The 19,118-nt window shown below is 61.5% G+C and overlaps 2 protein-coding genes across 4 annotated transcripts in view; one reads left to right on the top strand and one right to left on the bottom strand.

The window, feature by feature from the left end:
* Window positions 1-5,277, top strand: CYP2W1 (cytochrome P450 family 2 subfamily W member 1). Its single transcript, XM_012759493.3, has 9 exons — window positions 1-183; window positions 1,338-1,500; window positions 1,774-1,923; window positions 2,112-2,269; window positions 3,422-3,595; window positions 3,896-4,034; window positions 4,108-4,292; window positions 4,788-4,929; window positions 5,090-5,277. Exons 1-9 carry the CDS (start codon window positions 1-3, stop codon window positions 5,275-5,277), a joined length of 1,482 nt encoding a protein of 493 aa, XP_012614947.2.
* A 5,750-nt stretch (window positions 5,278-11,027) lies between these two features.
* Window positions 11,028-19,118, bottom strand: part of CHLSN (cholesin) — a 129,742-nt gene continuing 121,651 nt past the window's right edge. For all 3 annotated transcript variants that reach the window (XM_075995231.1, XM_075995232.1, XM_075995233.1), the window contains 3 exons: window positions 16,338-16,531; window positions 12,618-12,699; window positions 11,028-11,764 (listed from right to left, as the gene is read on the bottom strand). In XM_075995231.1, coding sequence (XP_075851346.1) covers window positions 11,573-11,764; window positions 12,618-12,699; window positions 16,338-16,531 — 468 coding nt within the window. In that variant the 3' untranslated portion in view covers window positions 11,028-11,572. The remainder of the gene's footprint in view (window positions 11,765-12,617; window positions 12,700-16,337; window positions 16,532-19,118) is intronic.

Genomic DNA, 19,118 nt, shown 5'->3' on the forward strand with positions numbered 1-19,118 from the left:
ATGGCCCACCTGCTCCTGCTGCTCTTGGGGCTCCTGGGGCTCCTGGGGCTCTGGGGGCTGCTCTGCGCTTGTGCCCGGAACCCCTCCCCAGCCCCCCGATGGCCCCCTGGGCCTCGCCCACTGCCCCTCGTGGGGAACCTGCACTTGCTGCGTGTGTCCCAGCAGGACCGGTCACTGATGGAGGTAGGTGGGAGCAGCCTTGATGAGTGGCAGTCTAGAGGGCTCCCTGGAGGAGGCAGCATTTGCCTACTAAAAGCTTGCAGAGAGGGGAGAGCAGGTGCTCTGTTGTCTGGACACAGAACCTGGATGGCAGCAGAGGTGCCCTGGGGCAGGGGGAGGCCTGTTGGGGGCCCCTCCCTTCTGGGGCTGGAGTTGAGGGCAGGCCACCCTGCCCGACAGCCAGGAGCTGGCCAGGGGTGAAGCAGGGCACAGCCTGTCCCGTCCCGGTGGCCCAGCCCTGCCCCCCACCCACAGGCACAGTGTGCCATCCCCCACAGCAGCCCCATTTGGTCTCTGGGGACCTTGCCGGGGACCTTGCCAGAGACCTGCCAGGCCTCTAGCTGTAGCTCCTGTTTCCAGAATCACCTGTGTGCACCTGCCTGGTGACTTCCCCCAGGCAGGGAGGAGGGGGCCCCTGGGTCCCTTGCAGGAACTGCCGATGGCCCATGAAGCAGCCAGAGCAGAGGCAGCCCCCACTTCCCTGGGACAGGCCCTCTGGGCCCCACCTGGCTGTGGGCGCCAGGCTCCAGGGCCCCTGAGGCCACCACCCAGTGTGTGGGGGCCCAGGGGGCAGCAGACAGGCCCAGGTCCAAGTCCAGCTACGTCCAGCGTGCATGTGCCCAGCAGTGCTCACTTCCCGCTCCTGAGTCCTGGTCCTTCCTCTGTAAGATGGGGAGAGGGCAGCCCCGACCCAGTGGCCCTGACATCACTGTTCCGAGTCCTCACTCAGGCCCAGAAGGTCAAAGCCCCAGACCCACCTGTGGGCCTGGCCCTGCGCTGTTCTCTGCTGTGGGCTGGGGGTGCCATGGGCCCAGCTGGGCTGGGAGGGTCTCGGAGGCTGGGACCATCAGGCCTGCTCTCTGCACAGACCCTGGCTTTCAAGAACATGCCACCCCAACAGATGGCCCCACCGTGCTGTCTGGTCTTGGGGCTCAAAAGAGTCCTCCAAGAGTTTCTGCTGAAAAGAAAAACCCACACCAGCCACGCCCAGCAGCAAGCGGTGGCACCCCCTCCCTGGAGGAGCTGGGGGGCTCCAGGCTGGACACTGCCCCCCCCACCCCCCCACCCTCCGTACAGGGTGGGCTGCCACGTAATCCTAACCCCTGCCGGTCCTCCAGCTCTCCGAACGGTATGGGCCAGTCTTCACCATCCACCTGGGGCGCCAGAGGACTGTGGTGCTGACCGGGCTTGCGGCGGTGAGGGAGGCGCTGGTAGGCACGGGGCAGGCGCTGGCCGACCGGCCCCCCATCGCCATCTTCCAGCTCATCCAGCAGGGTGGGGGTAGGTGTGCGGGGCTCCTGCGGGGGGGAGGCGCAGCCCCAGCTCAGGTGTCCACAAAGGCTGGGTGCCCCAGGACCAGTGGGCTAGGGTCTTCCCATCTCAAGTCAAGAGGGGCCGGGGCCAGCCCAGGCCAACCCATAGAGTGGGAGTGGGGATGGCGTGAAGCCCCAGCCAGGCCCCCCTGCCCGGGTCAGCCCCTCCCTGCAGGCACCACCTGGGGGGGCTCCACCAGGAGGGGAGCAGGGCTCACCGGGCGCCCCATCTGGCCCCCAGGCATCTTCTTCTCATCTGGGGCACGCTGGAGGGCCGCCCGCCAGTTCACGGTGCGCACCCTGCACAGCCTGGGCGTGGGCCGGTGGCCGCTGACTGACAAGGTTCTGCAGGAGCTGAAGTGCCTGGTGGGGCAGCTGGACAGCTTTGGAGGTGGGTGGGGGTGGCAGACGCCCCTTCTTGAGCCCACAACCAGGCCTGTGCCCCAGGCCAGCCCTTCCCTCTGGCCCTGCTAGGGCTCCCGTGGCCCCCACCCACCCAGGTCTGTCCTGCAGGCTGGCCCTTCCCTCTGGCCCTGCTGGGGCTCCCGTGGCCCCCACCCACCCAGGTCTGTCCTGCAGGCCGCCCGTTCCCTCTGGCCCTGCTCGGCTGGGCCCCCTCCAACGTCACCTTCGCTCTCCTGTTCGGCCAGCGCTTTGACTACCAGGATCCCGTGTTCGTGTCCTTGCTGGGTCTCATTGATGAGGTCATGGTCCTCTTGGGGTCCCCTGGCCTGCAGGTGAGAGGTCACTGCCCCAGCCTCGGGTGGGGTGGAACTGGGAGCTGAGCGCCCCGAGATGGGCGGGAGGCAGGACTGGGGCACCCAGCAGGTCCCTGTCCCATAGACAGCATCCTGCACTCAGGGCTGCCGTCCCTCCGCCAGACATCGCTTGGCCTCCGAGCACCGCTGTGCTCTCCGGGAAGTGGGGGCTCCGCAGCAGGGATCCCCACCTCCGCCACCCCCATCGGCAGCAGGCACACCTTGGAAGGTGGAGTGCGGGGAATAGGCATTTCTTCCCAGGGCCGTGGACTCCACGCAATGCGGCCCCCGCTCTGACAGCTGGGGCACCTTCCAGTTGTCATCGTCCTTCACAATGCCCCAAACCCACAAAAGTTGGTCCTTCTGATGTTGAGAACTCCTGGAGTCCAGAGTGTACATTTTCTTCTTCAAAACTTAAAGTTTTGGTATTTTTAGCCATCACCACATTTAGCTATGCACTCGCTGAAGCATACGCGTCCAGGTGTGACGTCTGTATCTCCATGGGCTCAGAGTTCATGGTCCCTCGCCGCCTCACCTCGGTGTGATGGGGATGGCAGCCAGGCTTAGGACACAGCGGTGCGCGGCTCCTCAGGGCAGCCCTGCCTCCTGGTGGGAGCCAGGCTGTCCAAGGATGGAGGCCGCAGGGCTCGATGCGGCTCCACCAGGGCAGCCAGGGCAACGGAACGTTCCTCACACAGAGGTGACATGCGGGATTTGCCATTGGCCACTGCCAGTCTCCTAGGGAGGGGAGTCGTGCTGGGCATAGCCAGTGCAGTGGCCTTCATTGAGCACCTGCTGGTGCCAGCCCCATGCTAAAGTCTGCACACACTCTTCTTCCACAACTCACAGCAGGTCCAAGTCATTTCCACAGCGGTGGCCGCCTCCCCTCCTCCATCTCGCCCATTCTGAACACGGAGGGACTCAGTGACAGGCAGCCCGCTGTGACTTGCACAGGCCCACCCGGGTTGTCTCGCCAGGTGTCTCCCCACACACGCAACCGAGGGTGTCCTCTGAGCCCCTGGTCCTGCCACGAGGCAGTGCCCACCGCCAGCACAGCCTGGGCAGCACGAGCCCCTGGACGTGGACACACCTGCCCCTCACTCCACCCACCGTCTCTCCTTGTGCCTCCAGCTGTTCAACATGTACCCCTGGCTCGGGGCCCTGCTGCAGCTGCACCGGCCCGTCCTGCGCAAGATCGAGGAGATCCGCGCCATCCTGAGGACCCTGCTGGCGGCGCCGCGGCCCCTCAAGCCTGGGGGAAACCCCGTGCAGAGCTACGTGGACGCCCTGACCCAGCAGGGCCAGGTGTGGGCGAGGCCAGAGTTCCCCTCAGAGGCCTGTGTGGAGTCCAGAGGGCCCAGCCCGGGGGAGCAGGCCTGGGGAGGGTCTGTGTCTGTCCTGCACAAAGGGCTGGGGGCCTCTCAGAGCCTCAGCCTCCTCATCCGTGAAGTGGGCATTCAAGGGTGGGGGCTGAGGTAGAATTTGGGGCTCTGAGGGCTCTCCCTCCTCCCTGCCAAGCCTGTCTTCTCCTGTCCAGGGCTGGACTGGGTTCAGGGCTGGGATCGAATCCAGAACCCCGGCCAAGCTCTGTCCCCACCTCTGCAGGGGGACGACCCTCAGGGCCTGTTTGCCGAGGCCAATGCGGTGGCCTGTACCCTGGACATGGTCATGGCTGGGACAGAGACCACATCTGCCACGCTGCAGTGGGCCGCTCTCCTAATGGCCAGGCACCCGGATGTGCAAGGTAAGGCCCCTTGTGGTGGGGCCCCTGGGCCGAGGGTGCAGGCTCCCGCTGACGGGTGCCCACCCCTGCCCAGGCCGGGTGCAGGAGGAGCTGGACCGAGTGCTGGGCCCCGGGCGGCCTCCCAGGCCAGAGGACCAGGATGCGCTGCCCTACACTCGCGCCGTACTCCACGAGGTGCAGCGATACATCACGCTCCTGCCAGACGTGCCCCGGTGTGCAGCGGCCGACATCCAGCTGGGCGGCTACCTGCTCCCCAAGGTGGGAGGCTGGGCTCCAGCCTTCATCCCCGCTGTAGGGTGGGCCCGAGAAGGCTGAGCCTTGGGACTGGTGCCTGGAGGTGCAGGGCTGCCCTGTCGGGAGCAGGAGAGGTGTTCAGCCAGGTGTGCCCTGCCTCACAGCCCTCATGCTAGCCCCACATCAGCTGTAGACCTGGGCGCTTCATTGTGTCCTGGGGGTCTTCTCTGTGTGTCCTTGGGGGGTCCTCATTATGTTCTGGGGAAGTCCTCCCTGTGCATCCTGGGGGGGTCCTCCCTGTGAGACCTGGGGGGAGTCCTTGCTGTGTGTCCTGGGAGGGTCCTCACTGTGTGTCCCAGGGGTCTTCTGTGTGTCCTGGGGGTCTCTTTCCGTGTGTCCCAGGGTCACCTGGCCTCCCTGGCCCCAGGCTTGTCACCTGTGCGGTAGGCTAACACCAGGTGGGGCGGCTGTGTCGGGAGCTGCCCAGCCCAGGGCCCTCTCTGCACTCCTCCTGCACAGGGCACGCCTGTGATCCCCTTGCTGACCTCAGTGCTCCTGGACAAGACGCAGTGGCAGACCCCAGACCAGTTCAACCCGGGTCACTTCCTGGACGCGGACGGGCAGTTTGTGAAGCGTGAGGCCTTCCTGCCTTTCTCTGCAGGTACAGTGGCCCTTGTGGGTGTCCTGGGATTGGGGCCTCCAGGACTCCAGCCCCAGGCACTGGGGAGTGCAGGGGCTGCTCTCCCCTCCCCTGGGGGTGTCCCCGCCCGCTCAGGAACAGGCCTAGCGCACCCCACTCCATGCCTTGGTTTTCCTTGCAGGCCGCCGCGTCTGTGTCGGCGAGCGCCTGGCCAGGACCGAGCTGTTCCTGCTGTTTGCCGGCCTCCTCCAGAGGTACCGACTGCTGCCCCCGCCCGGGGTGAGCCCCGCAGCCCTGGACACCACTCCCGCCCTGGCCTTCACTATGCGGCCACGGGCCCAGGCCCTGTGTGCGGTGCCCAGGCCCTAGGGTCACTTCCATGAGCAAACGCCAGGGGCCAGGTCCCCAGCACCAGGCCCCCCCAGCTCAGGAGTGCTCCTTGGGTCCCTGCGGACCGGTGGGCAGGCAGACAGCCCCTCATCGGCCCCTCGCGGGGCTCCCACCTCACCTGCAGCAACCACAGGGCTGCATCTTCCAGGCAGGCAGCTCTGGCCGCGGATGGTGTCCACAGTGTCCTGAGCAGCCTTCCAGTGGGGGCCGCAGCCCTCATCCAGGCACCATGGGGGCAGGGTGCCCCTTCCTCCCTGACAGCCCCATCCTGGCCCTGGTCCTCCTGAGACCTCTCTCAGGTGCCACACCCCAGGCACTGTAGACCCCTCCCCCTCCGGATTGTAACCCCAGGGGCAGCCAAGCCTCACACAGAGGTGGGCTCCCTTCCCCTCATTGTCCTCCCAACCCCCCAGACCCCAGGGGATCAGCAGCTGCCTCTGGCTACACCAGGTCTCCTTCTGCCAGGCCCTGTGGGATCCCCCCGGTGCCTGGTCTGCAGCGTGCCCCCCACAACCCCAGCTACGCCTCCCCACCTCATAGAGTTCCCCACCAGCAGCTGGGCCAGGGGACATCCAGCCACAGCCCAGCTTCAGACAGGTGTCCCCAGCATGTGGGTCTGTACTGGCCAGACCCTGGGGGTCTGGCTGGGGCTCCTGCAGGCCCCACCCCATTCTACAAGCTCCTGTGGGCTGTGTCTGGGAGGTGGTACATCTGCAGTGCTGGGACCTCCAGTTAAGTCACTGGGTGCCACCTTGGTCCTCTTTGGGCATGCTGGGGACAAGGAGACAAGGCCAGGTCTGTGTTCCTCCATGTGGCCATGTGTACCTCCAAGGGTGGCACTGAAGCCTGAGGCTCTCTGGTCTGCCTGTCTGCCAGGGCCTGGAGCTGCCCTATCACCTGAGCCTCACTCTACCCATCTGCAAAGTGGGTGATGGCAGCCTGGAGACCAACACGCTTTGTCGGGAGGGTGCAGGGTGCTAAGGCACCCCAGGCTGAGAACATCCGTCCAAGGGGCACAGGAAGTGGCTGCTGTGGAGGGAGAGGACAAGCATAGGCCTCAAACCCAGAGTCACCCTGTGCTGGCCTTCTTAGGGCTGGGGCTGTGGGGGGTCGTGGAGGAACAGGGGTGCCCCAGGCAAACCTCCAGCACCTGGGCTGGGGGGCCTGCCCAGCACCCCCCCCCCAGGGGAGACTAGAGACCCCTCAGTGGGAGCCAGGCCAGGCAGGGATGCCCACCAGGAGGACCAGCTGCTTCTGGGGTCCCCTGGGGTGATGGCGAAGCTTCCGTCCTCCCCCACACCCAAGACACACACTTCTCGAACTCGGGCCTCTAAGGGACACACGTACCCAACACACCATCTGTCTGAAATTCAGACTTCACTGGGTCCTGTCTGGTGTCTGGCAACCCGTTATGAAACTGGCCTTTGTTCAGGCCGCTGGCCAGGGAGCCTGGCAGGGTGGAGGTAGCGACCCCTGCAGGCTGTGACCAGGGTGAGTCACTGTGCGGTGGGCATGGTGGCTACGGCTGGGATGGCCTTAGGCGTCCGGTGATGTGGGTGAATACAGGGGAACCTGAGGGTGGGGTCCCAGGAGAGCCCAGGGCCTCTCTGAGGAAGGAATACTGGTCCTTCTCACCCCTGCCTTATGGAGCTCCCCCGAGACGGACACGCAGGATGCTGGAGCAGAGCCATGGGCCTGGCGCCTGCCCGACATGGACCTGTCAGGCAGCTCAGAGGACGAATCTGCCGACCCATCACCTGACCCCCCTCCCCAACAGGCCCGACTCAAGAGACCTCTCACCCAGTTTCACCCGTGAAGAAACAGGCTAATGAGACCATGGACTCCTTCTGCGGGGGTGCAGCAGGGTCCCCCAAATAGGCAGTCTTAACAACTGGCTCAGGTGTGAAAAAGCATAACTTGGCAAAAACAGCGTGAGCAGGAGTCAAAGCTTTATTGAACTCACTCCAGAGGCATGAGCAGGACGCCAATGACAACTCACCAGGGATGTGGAGAACTGGGGGGGAGGGAGGCTGGGTGAGGCCCAAACCTGGGGGCCCACAGGCTGCCTCCTCCACTGCAGGACTGGGCGCGGTCACCATTCCCACGTGGGCTGGCTGAGGCCCGGGGGCCTCCTGGCAGAGGCTGTCCCGGTCTCACTGCTGAGTGTTGTTTTTTCCAATTGTGATAAAATACGCACTAGGTTTACAGCACGGTGCTCACCACACTTAGGTGCACAGCTGGGCGGCGTTAGGCACATCGCAGTGTTGTGCAGCCGTCACCACCTGCGAACCTTCTCTTCCCACACTGAAGCTCTGCCCCATGAAACACGGACCCCCAGCACCCACTGTGCTACTTTCTGTCTCTGTTTGACTCCCCTGGGGACCTCCTTTAAGTGACATCACACAGGATGTGTCCTTTTGTGATCAGCAGTGTCCTCAAGGTCCACTCACACTGGAGGGTGTCAGGGTTTCCTTCCTTTCTGAGGCTGAATGACATCCCACTGTGTGGGTGGGCTGCATTGAGCTTGTCCATTCACCTGTGAAGTCCTGTGTCCCAGGGAGCCGGCGCTCAGTGAGCACACTGAGCTTCCACACCGCATGACTGAGAGGAGAAGCCGCCGTGGGTGTAGTGGGAGGGGCAGACGGACAGAGGCCACAGCTCCGATGACGTGGGCAAACCTCCTTGGAGGCATCCTCATGGCTGGCAGGGGAGAGCCCGTCCTGGACCTGTCTCTGGGTCACGAGAGAAGGAAACTTCTGGGCAGGGCGGGCGGCTCTTGGCACCAGATCTGCTTCTGATTCCAGGGCTGGCCCCCAGCCACGCACATGAGCTTCACATTATCCCCCAAGTCAACGAAACACACCCAGTCCCTGAGCCATAGCAAACTGCAGAACAAGCTCTCGGGGCTGGCGGGGCTTCCAGGAGAGAAAGCCTTCTGCAAATCGGGAGGTCGTTAACCCCTCATGCCACGTGCACCCGTGCCCCCGGGCACATACGCATGCCACAGGGCAGGGGTCTCGGCTCAGGGACTGGCTCATGTCCTGAAGCTCCTTCCACCGTGCAGGAGAGTCAGGAGTCTGGAAGCCCCTCCTCCGCTTTGGTACCCTCAGCCCTCCCAGGTGACCGCCGAACTCCCTCAGCAAGGGGCATCTTCTTCCTACGCTGGATGGTGAGGGGAAGGGGGCAGGTGGTGGGAGGGGCTGGCTGGGCCTCTGCTCAGTGGGCAGAGAGGCTCGCGCAGCTCAGCCAGGCGTCCCAGGGCCTCTCTGGGTGGCCCTTACACGCGATGCCCAGAGGCTGACCCCATCACGGACGACTCTTTGCCCCACCCTCCTGGGACCCAGGCCCTTGTGAAATCAAAGGCAAGGCCTGGGTGTCTGCAGTTTGGAGTGTATCTGTCCGCCTTGCTGTGTAACAAGCAGCCCCAGATTCCGTGGCCTGACAGGCTCTCGGTGAGCTCAGGCTCAGGCTCAGCCTCTCTCTACACTGATTCTGACGCATGTTCTGATGTGCTTCCAGCCATCATGGGTCTCCTGCCACCTTTGGACCTGCATGGTACATCCCCACCTGTCTGGCATCTGGCTCAGCCCCATCACTTGAGACCTTTCCCTCGGCCACGTGCGTTAGCAGCTCTTCCCCTTGGATGCCGAGTAAACTTCACTTTGTTTATTCATCCACCTGCTGATGGACATTGGGTTGTTTCCAGTCTGGGGGGCTTTGGAAGGGGATGACAGCAGCCACTATCAGGAAGTTTTCAGGCCCGAGTCAGACACGCACACTTGGAAGAACCAGAGACTCACAGCTCTTTCCAGGCACATGCGGCCCCAGGTGCTCAGAGGGTCCCACATGGGCTGCCCCTGGGGTCTCACCAGGGAGTGCCATTTTTGGGGAATGGCTTGGTCCTCTGCACTTGGTTCAAGTTAGGTCTCAACAGCCAGCCTGCCCTAGGTGACATCTCCATGTCACCACCCTCTGAACCTCCACCAGGGAGCCGCTATTGAGACTGGCACCTCATGACCACCTGAGGGGGGAACATTTGTGAAGTGATGGAGGCTCAGGTCTCCAAGACATTTTCCCATTAACCCAAGATGAGGATTTGGTACCCATTACATTTTCCTTTTTGACTTGGCTGCCAGGAAACCCAGAGCCATGGTTCTTGATCCATCAACTCTGATTCTTTGAAAACTATCTGCCCCTTCTTTGTAGTTTGCAGATCTTCTGTCACTACCTATTTCTTTTTTTTTCCACCTGTAGTTCCATGCAAATTTCTTGGTGTATTTATTTAAGATGCCTCAAGGTTCAGGAATAATTGGATGCCCTGACTCTTGACTGCTGAGGCCCTCTTTGGTGGCTCTGCCTCATGTGACCCTTCTGCAGTGACCTCCCTGTGGGGCTGTGATGCTGGGACCCTGGACTGCAGGTGTCACCTCACTCACCTGCAGGTTTGTGCTGTGCCAAGTGTCTTCCTGCCTATGGTCTCACCTGGACTCCTCACATGCCATCTCCAGCGGCCACCCCAGCCAGTCATGACACAAAGAGTAGGACTGGTGTGTGTGTGTGTGGGGGGGGTCAGCCAAGTGGGGTGCAGATGAGACTTGGGGGACATGACCCTTAAGGTCCCTTCCAGCCCCAAGAGTCTGAGAGTCTGTGGTTACAGGTGACCAGATGGAAAGGAACCCACCTTCTGGGCTCTGGTCACATCCTGCCCTCGACATGGGCAGACGTGACAACAGAGACCTGAGGGTCACAACCCCAGCTGGGGACACCACTCAGGCTATAATTCCCAGAGGACCATGGCCGGGGAAGCCTAGCCAGGCTGGTGACGGCTCCAAGAAGCCCAAGCTCCTTCACCAGAACAAGGGTCCTGAGCTCATGCCTCACTGGGTTGTGACTGGCACCATGTGGCAGCCCCAGTGTGCGCCGCCCCGTCCACTCTCCAGCACTTGTGCCCCATCGTGACCGGTACCATGCGGCAGTTCATCAAGGGTGCACTTCCCAGTCCACTCCCCCAGGGTTCGTGCCCAGAAACTCTGTTCCCATGGAGTAAGGCTTAGTGGGGACAGCTCAGCTCGGCGATGGCCAAAGTGGTTGAAGGCAGGGACCCCACAGGTGGCATTCCCACGTGCTGGAGCTTGCTCACAACACTGTAGCAGGTCCCGGGTGTATCCTGCTCCGCCCCCGTCTCAGGGGCCACTTGCACCTCATGAGGCTGGAGGCTGACCCAGGTTCAAGGGGAGGGAAGGAGACTGCCTCGTGTGGGAGGGGCAGCAAAGACTGAGCAGAGCTTTTGAAAACTGCCACACATATTCGCGACCAGGCCACGCAAACAGCCCTCCCAGGTGGCAGCAACAGCCTGAACGTCCAGCTTCATGAAGGAGGCTCAGAGCTGCCAGCCTGGACCCAGCATCAGCCCTCCCTGGGGCTGTCCCAGAGCACACAGTCCATGCCTCCCCCTCGGCCATGGCCAGCACCCCCAACTGTAGCCTAGAGCTCCGTGGTCACCATGGCCCTCCCTGATAGCCACCCCAACCGTGACAGCACATCTTGGATCACTCAGTTTTGTTGGGAACAGGAAGAGCATGTCCTGTTTTTGTGCAGTTAGCGTGTTTTGTAGCCGGTACAGTCACTGCCAACACCTGGAAATGGAAGCCTGGAGGGCGAGTGACCAGACCCAGAGGCCACCCTGAGTGCACCGAGGAAAAGCACCTCACAGTCCACAGAACAAGAGCAACGGTCCAAGGTAGGCTTGTTTTTTATTGAAAACACAGCCAGCAGAGTCCACAGGTACATGGTCTGACCCCATGGCCCAGACAGGGCTCTCCTGTGACCAGGCAGTGAGGCCAGGCACTGTCCAGGGAGAGGTGGACATACCACAGCCTGACTTGCCATGATGCAGGCAGGGGACTAGGAACAAACGGCCCACACTGGGCCGCCCAGTAGAACGTGAGGACCACAGCTAGCTCTGCCCAGCTTCTAAAACATCCATCCCTGGTAGAAAAATAGACATTTCCCTCAAAAGCAAAAGACCAGCTCCCCACGGCTTGAGGGCCATGTTCACAGACCAGCGTGTCTGGGTCAGTTCAGAGCAACCACCTTCTCTATAGGTAGCGAAACCTGTTATCATCTACAAACCGTTCTGACCAAGCAGGGTAGGTGGGGAGGGTCTGTGGAGCTGGAAGGCCCCCACTGCCAGGAAGAGGTGGTTGGCTGCATCCTGCGTTGTCCAAGGACTTCCCTGAGCTGGGGTGGGACCCCCGTCACACCACCTGCCCCACTAGGAGAGCAGCTGTAGCACCTGCCGTACGCGCTCGGCCTTCCCCAGCAGAAGGGGGTCTGGGCCTCCGGCGCCCGCCTCCTCGTCCAGCTCAAGCATCAGGGCTTCAGCCTTCTGCACCGTCAGCTCTCGTGCCCTGCCCTGCAGTCCCTCCAGGTAGGCCAGCAGGCTGGGGAAGTGCTCGTTGGGCACCTGGCGGGGAGGAGACGAGAGTTGGCCAGGGGCCCAGGCAGCACAGGCCTCAGGCCACGAGGCAGGGCAGCTGGTGCCTCCGGCTTCACCCCTGGACCCACAAGGGGAACTGGCCAGCACAAAGCACCCTTGCACTGGGGCCAAGGATCACCCTCTGCCTGTCCTGCCTGTCTTCCAGCCTGTGCCCACAACATACTGTCTTGATCACTGTGGCCTTGCAGCTGAGAAGTGTATGTGTACTGACTTTATTCTTCTACTTCACGACAGCTTAGCTATTTTGTGTACCTTGGCCTTGAAACCAACTCAGGGAGAGCAAACCCAAAAGAGAGTGGGTCTGAGGCTGGAGTGTCCTGCTGCAACGTGCCTGGGACGTGGGCACCCCCCCAGTGTGTCTGGAGACACAGGCACAGCAGGAGAGACTACGCCCACCCACCCTGCACTCACCAACACGCACACACACAGCACCTACAAGACTCAGACTCAGGAGAGCTATTGTGGCTCTCCTCAGGAAGAGCCGTGGCTACCCTGTGAGAATCATGGAACCGTGAGCCGTACAGCCTTGGAACAGACATGGGAGATTCCAGCCCCTCCTAGATGTCAGGTTTTGTTGCTAAATTCTATCTTCTCTCATCCTGTGAGACCAAATCTTATATACTGCCCTGAAACGTGCTTCTGGACACAGGTGGCACATGCCCACACGCGGGCAAACATGGGGGCAGGTGCCTGCATGAGCTGGGCCTGCCTTTGCCATAGAGCCTCTGCTGGAGGCAGACACTGCTCCACTTCCCCCACGAGGCCCTCCGGACAGTCCTTCCCGGCGCAGCCTCTGCTGTCAGGCCCAACATGCACAGACCTTGTCACTGTCGTACATGTGCAGCAGGAGCCACGTTTGCCGTGTCTTCTGGAACCTCCAGTCCTTGTGCTTCTGGGCCCACCTGGGAAACCGAGACAAGCAGCTAAGGATGCGGATGAAGGAACCTCGCACCCGGCAGCGCTGGCTGAGCTAGGCAGCCTCTTCCTGAGGGAAGGAGCCCCCCAGGAGCTGAACACCAAGGCCATGGGTGTTGTGGGGGTTTTGTGTGGAGATTGTCCCCTGCCCGAGGTGAAGAGGAGACCTGCTGAGGGCAGTGACAGAGCAGAGTTGCAGCAGGTTTCTTAGGCAGGGGACATATCACCTCTGCACTTGCTCTGTGGGGTCCCTCGGCCAATCTGAGCATCCACAGCTATGACAGGAACAATGGAGGACTAGATGGCATAGGGCCATATTCTTCCAGCCCCACAACCTCATCACTTTACCCTGATGTGAACATTCTGGGTTTGTCGCATGCTATGGCAGAGCCTGACAGCGGGCGTGCCCAGGGACCAGTGGGCACATGACTGCTCAGCCTCCCCGTGTCCAGGCAGGTTTGTGTGGAAAGCCTGGCCTTGAGTCTGGTGCTGGAGTATGTCCCAGCCCGGGGGCCTGTCCCTACACCTGCGGGTCAACCTCATGTGCCGTAAACTCCGTGCACAGATCATCGTGTGGTCTCTGTGGACTGTACCTGGCAGAGAGGCTGTGGGTCTGCCTGGTGGGCAGAGGTGTCGGAAGGGAGGGATGGTGCCAGGCGAGCAGCTGAAGCAACGTCTTCTGCATGACCCCGGGAGGGGGCTGCTCAGGCCCAACCCCCATGGTCAGCACAGTTGCCTGGGGCTTGGGCTGGGGCCCCACAGTAACTTGTGACCCCAGGTCTCCCAGTCTTCAGGCCAGCACCAGAGAGAAGGCCCCGGAGATAAACATGGGCAGAGCAGGCTCCAGCCAGGGGGTCCTTGAAGGACTCTCAGCAACGGGCCAAGGCAGCGGCCTCAGGGTGAAGATCAAGGATCTGTGTGCACCACACATGGAGTGGGCCAGGTCCCTCCCCTGCTGCCAAGAGACCACGCCCTGCCCCTCGCCCGGTCATATGGACGGGGTCTATGCTGAGGGCTGGCTGTCAGGAGAAAGGAGGGGCAGTGGCCCTGGCCGTCCTTAATTCCGTCTGTCCCAGGTAGAAGTAGAACAGCTAGGCCCAGAGCAGGACGCAGGTGGGGATAGCAACAGGCCCCATCGGGCTCTGTCCACATCCTGCTAGATGGCCCAGCCCACTGCTGTGGTGGCCACCCGCCAGGCTTCTTAGTCCACCTGCTCATTGGTCCAACCCAGACCCGGCCACACCCAGGCTCCAGGCTTCATACCTGCAGCCCCCAAGGGAGCCTCTGGCTACAGTGACCTCCCAGCTGTGCTTCATGGTGCCTGCAGAGGACCAGAAGTAGCAGAACGGCCCAAGCTAGTGCGTGACGCAGTGGTCTCATGCCACCGACACAACCATTCCCTGGGACAAGCACATCTCTCAGGGTGGCACCGGGAGCCTGTGCCAGCCAGGTGCTCCTGGGGAGGAGGCGGCAGAGGCAGCATAGAGCCCAGGACAGAGCCTGGGGCGTGTGCCCGTGCTGGGACTGTAGGTCCTCTTCAGCCAAGAAACGGGGGCACTCTGGCCCCACATGCTGAGCCACAGGTGATGCATCAGCTCTCTGAGCTTCTCTCCTGCAGGTGGAGAGGACAGGTGCACACACGTACACACACACGTTCATATGTGTGTCTGTGTCCAACCAGCACCAAGGCCTGTGGATTATTCTACTGGAGTAACATACACTTCACATAAAACTCCCCACGCTCCCTGTTCCTAACTCACAGCTCAGGGGCACTAGGCATAGTCACACCATCATGCTGTGTGACAACCCTCATCTTCCCCAACCAAAATCCTGCCCTGCTGGACACAGTACCCCTGCCCCTTGGCTGCCCCACTGGACACAGCTCCCCACCCTTGGTTCCACCTGCTCTGCGCAGTCCACACAGGTGCACTTGCACATGGGGGCCTTTCACTAACGCCTCATCCTGACCCCAGCGTAGGGAGCACCATGAGTGCAAGGGGATGGCGCAGGCCAGGTGGGGGTCCATGAAGTGGGGAGCAGGTTGGAGAAGCCCCCGGCACAGAGTGCTGGGGCCCAGGGCAGTGACCTGGGGCAGCGCTTGTGGCCCACCCTGGAGCAGAGGGGGCTCGGAGGGGGCTGCAGAGCAGGCTCATGGGCAGGCCATGTGGGAAGCCAGGGTAGATTATAGGATCCACACAGGTGGGGAGGGGTTGGGGGCGCCAAAGAGAACAGGAGAAACCACGAGGGCCATGTGGGTGCCTATGGCCCAGAGATGGAGCGTGGGGGGAAGCCTGGTCTTCTCAGAGGCGGGTGCCAGCTGCCTCGGCCCCATCAGGTTCTGGGTGAGCTGAGCTGGGAGTCGGGGCTTCACCCCAACCGGATTCTCCCCACCCCCACCGTTCATAGTGGGGCTATGTCATAAACAAAGTAGCACCTTTGGAGAAAACAATTTTCTAACCGATCTCCCTGTGGGCCTCTGATGGACCTTCCTCTTCTATGTCATTCTCTGGCCCTGAGTCCAACACTGCCACCCTTGGAAACCCAAGTGTCTTCCAGCACTTTCCTGCCTGTGGGAGCTGGTGCTAAACCTCCTTGGAGGTAGAAGGTGGCGGTCGCAGACCGCGACTGCAGCCAAGTGCTCCACAGGTGTGGACGCCTCAGCCCCATCTCTGACAGCTCCAGACAGCTTATTTTGCTTTTGCCCCATGAACACTCCAGAAGCAATAGTATCAACAACAATGCTGCCTGTTTCTTGCGTGCTCCTGTCATGACTTGGCCCAAAGCTTTCTACTGGTGGGAGCTCCCTGACTCTGAAAACCTATGCCAAGCAGGTGTGCTCACCCCAAACCTGGACCCAAGCTGCTTCTCCTGCAGGGGCCTGCTCGATTGCACTCCTCCCTGCCCTCTGTGAGTCTCCTCCAGCTACCTTCAGGGCATCTGAGGGCTCTAGGAAGAGCTGGGAAGGCCCCAACCCTCAGTTAGGGCGTCCACGGGGTGTGTCAGGGTAGGGCAGACCCTTCCTGCTGGACGCTGGTTCCAGGAGTGGCCATGCTCTATTCTGCCTGCCTGCCAGGACGGCCTCCGCCTAGATGCCAATGAGCACAGGGAAGGGTCAAAGGGGCCTGCACCCCCGAGGAGCCCAAGTCCTTAAAGACGGGTCCAGATGGGACTCATAATACGATAGAGTCCAGAGGCCCAGTACAGGCTGTTAGTCCCCAGCTCAGAGAAGGCAACGGAGGTGGGAGGTGCAGCCAGAGGGGGGCGGAGGGAGCTCAGGAGCCTCGACCCAGCCAGTAGGCCAACTTCTAGAGGAAACCGTGCACCCAGGCCAGACCATGGGAGACTGTGCCCAATTGCAAGTCCCTATCCTTGCACCAATGGCTCTGCTGGGGCTTCTTGAAAGGACCTGGAGACTGCTTAGAACACAGCAGCAGCAGGGCAGGCCTGGTGCAGATGCCAATGTCCCCTGCTCTAGAACCTTTCTCACAGGCAGTGACGGTGAAGCTGTAGCTTCCCCACCAGTCCCCACTCGTAGCATGTCCTGACTTCTGTGGTGTAAACACTACTGTCATGGCAGAGGTAAGCCTGGGAAGGGAGGCACAGCCCCGTGCCCAGCGGTTCTCACCCACACAGGTAGTCCAGGGCCAGCTCCGCCCCTGAGCGCCTGGTTGGTAGGTTCTTGGTGGTGACTGATGCCTTTCGCAGACGCTGCCTCTCCTCCTTCTTCCGCTCCTTCTTTTGCTTCCTCTCCAGGACCCTCTTCTCCTCTGGGGATAGCTCGGGGTCTGAGTCCTGCACCACTGTGCACACTGCTTCCCCCTGCAAGTCAAGGGACACCCTTCCCGTTAGGCTTCTGGGTCAGATGAAGGTTCTCTGAAGGGTGTGCTGCTCAAGGTTTCCCCACACCCCACCGACAGCAGATGAAGGCTCTGCCCCTCTTACCGCCCACCCCTGTGGACCGCACACTGGCCCAGACTGAGCAGCAGTGCAGGGCTGGCTCAGACAAGGACGGCCAGTTCTGCAGGGAAAACTGAGATTTTACTTTGCTCAACCCAGCGTCTGTCAAGGTTAACTGACTGCAGACACCTACCCTCCTCCTCACCGGTGCCCCAGCCCCCAGGCTCTGTGGAGGCCTCACTACCCGCCCACCCCATGCAGGAAGGCCTGGGTGGGCTGTGTGTGAGTACCCGGTGCCGGGACCCGCTGGGGCTGCTCCTTTTCCTTGCTCCTTTTCCTTGCAGGATCCTCTCAGCAAAGACCCTAGAGGGAGGGAAATGACCACTCTGCCTGGGGCTTTTGCCTTGCTTACTCCCTGTTGCAGTATCCTTCCCAGCCACACCCTGCCCCCCCAAATCAACAAACACAGGCACTGCAAGGCTGGAGGGTGCCAAGTGGCAGCCAGGCCATTTTGGCCATTCCTGTGGGTGGGTGGGGGGGCTGCCTCAGCTGCTGTCCATATGCTTCACCTTTCATGGAAAAAGTCAGAACGTCCCTGTTTACTCTGAGCCAGGCCAGCAGCTGCCAGGAAACGTGTAAGTTGGCATCAGGCCTGCCACCCCTCCTGAAATCCTCCCCAATCTGCCCCTATACCTGCAATTCTGCCCCCAGGAAAAGCAGCAAAACAAGGGCTCTCCTTCCCCTCCTCCCCAGCAGGTCCCCTCATAAAATGCCAACCCCGAGATGACCTCTGTGTTCCCACTCTACACAGGCTCCTTCCTGAACCATCTAAAACAAAAGAGCTGCTCTCTCCAGCTCCCCCACCCCTTCTTAGAAAGAGCAGGAACTTACATTACAGCAAAGGGAACTTGAGGGGCTGCACCTAGACAGCTCCTCGCAGCCTCACGAGGTAGGGCTGCTTGACAAGAAATAGGATGCAGACCACACAGAGGCTTCCAGGGCGGCCACCAGGAGGGGCCAGGCGGGGAGAAGCGGCAGCAAGGCTGGGCCTTGAGGGTCTGGTTTTGTCCAGGTGGGTTTGCTGAGCTGAGGAGGAGGTCGAGGATGAGGATGGCAAGGACACTGCCAGGGAATCTGGCTGGTACTAGGCTGCTGGCTGGGCACCATCAAAGTCTGGCCATGAAAAGAAGCAAAACCCCAGTGCAGGCCCAGTCTCTGCTGCCATGGGCCACACAGGCTACATTGGCCCCCTGGGCCAAACTCCAGCTGTGCAGTCAGGCTCCCAGCGGTGGGCCTGTGGGTCCATGGCGCTGCCCTGAGGGAGCCCAGCAGGTGTGGGAGAGACAGGGACGGGGGAAGGCACCTGCCTCCCATCCACTGTGAGGGACACCTGGTATGACCTTTCGGCACCCCCCAATCGCTTGTGCCAGTCTTGTCCATGTTGGCAGCACCCCAAACACAGTTCCCAGCCTCTGACCCCAGGGGTGTGGCTGCTGCCCCCAAGGCTGAGGGGCCTGCTCAGGCAAGAGGCTCTGACCACTCCCCAGGGACCCCCTGGCATTCCCTCCAGGAAGGAAACACACATTTCCGGCACCTACACAGCCCTGGGGGAAGGAGGCTGGGAGGTGAGGATGGGGCAGTGGCTGAGGCAGCAGCAGAGATTCAAACACGGGCCACAGGTGCTCACTTGGGGTGGACTCGGGTGGGGCAGCTAGCCCCACAGGGAAGGTAGATCCGAAGGGGCCTGCAGGGTCCACCTGCTTCTCCCAGAGTTTTCTGAAGGTCCAGCAGGGGCCATGCCTTGTATTAGGCACGGAACCCACAGAAACAGCTTCCTTAAAATCAACTCTTCCTTTTAGCTGTCACCATCACTAACAGGGCAGTGGTCACAGACCAAGCTCAATACTCCCCAGGGAAGCAAATGTCTTGGAGAAGGAGGGTCCTCAGAGAGCCACAAGGACATTCAGCTGCACCAGGGCACAGGGGGCCTTGGCCCAGCAGGGGCGCATAGCAGGGCATGCACACACAAGGGACTGCAGCAGGGTGGGGAGCACCCAGCTCCTGCCCCCTGCAGCCCTCCCTCCTAGGGACTGCAGGACCCCTGGGCGTCTTGTTCTCCTGAGGTCCCCTGGGCTGACGAGAGGACAGGACGCTCTCTATAAGTTCTTAGGGGAAATCAAGCCATTTGCAAGGTTCTGACATGGCAGAGCTGAGGCCCTGGTGAGGAAAGGCAGCCCTTGGTGGAAGCCCGAGCAGTGGCTCCCACTGATAATCAGACTCAGAAAGGGAGAGGCTCTTACCGAGCCAGGGAGGGCAGAAACGGGCTGCTTTCATACCTTCACCTCATCTCGGCAAAACTAAGCTCACAGAACTGATGTCACAGTGCACTAAAGTAGGGCAGAAGACAAGCTGACATCTCGTGGATGTGTCTGAACAGCCCACTCTTGGCCACCTGGTGCTGCTTTGACAAAGGGCCCAGGCTGGAACCAGGACACTAGGGAGTTGTCAC

This window comes from Microcebus murinus, chromosome 19, assembly GCF_040939455.1.
Source record: "Microcebus murinus isolate Inina chromosome 19, M.murinus_Inina_mat1.0, whole genome shotgun sequence".
Taxonomy (NCBI): domain Eukaryota; kingdom Metazoa; phylum Chordata; class Mammalia; order Primates; family Cheirogaleidae; genus Microcebus; species Microcebus murinus.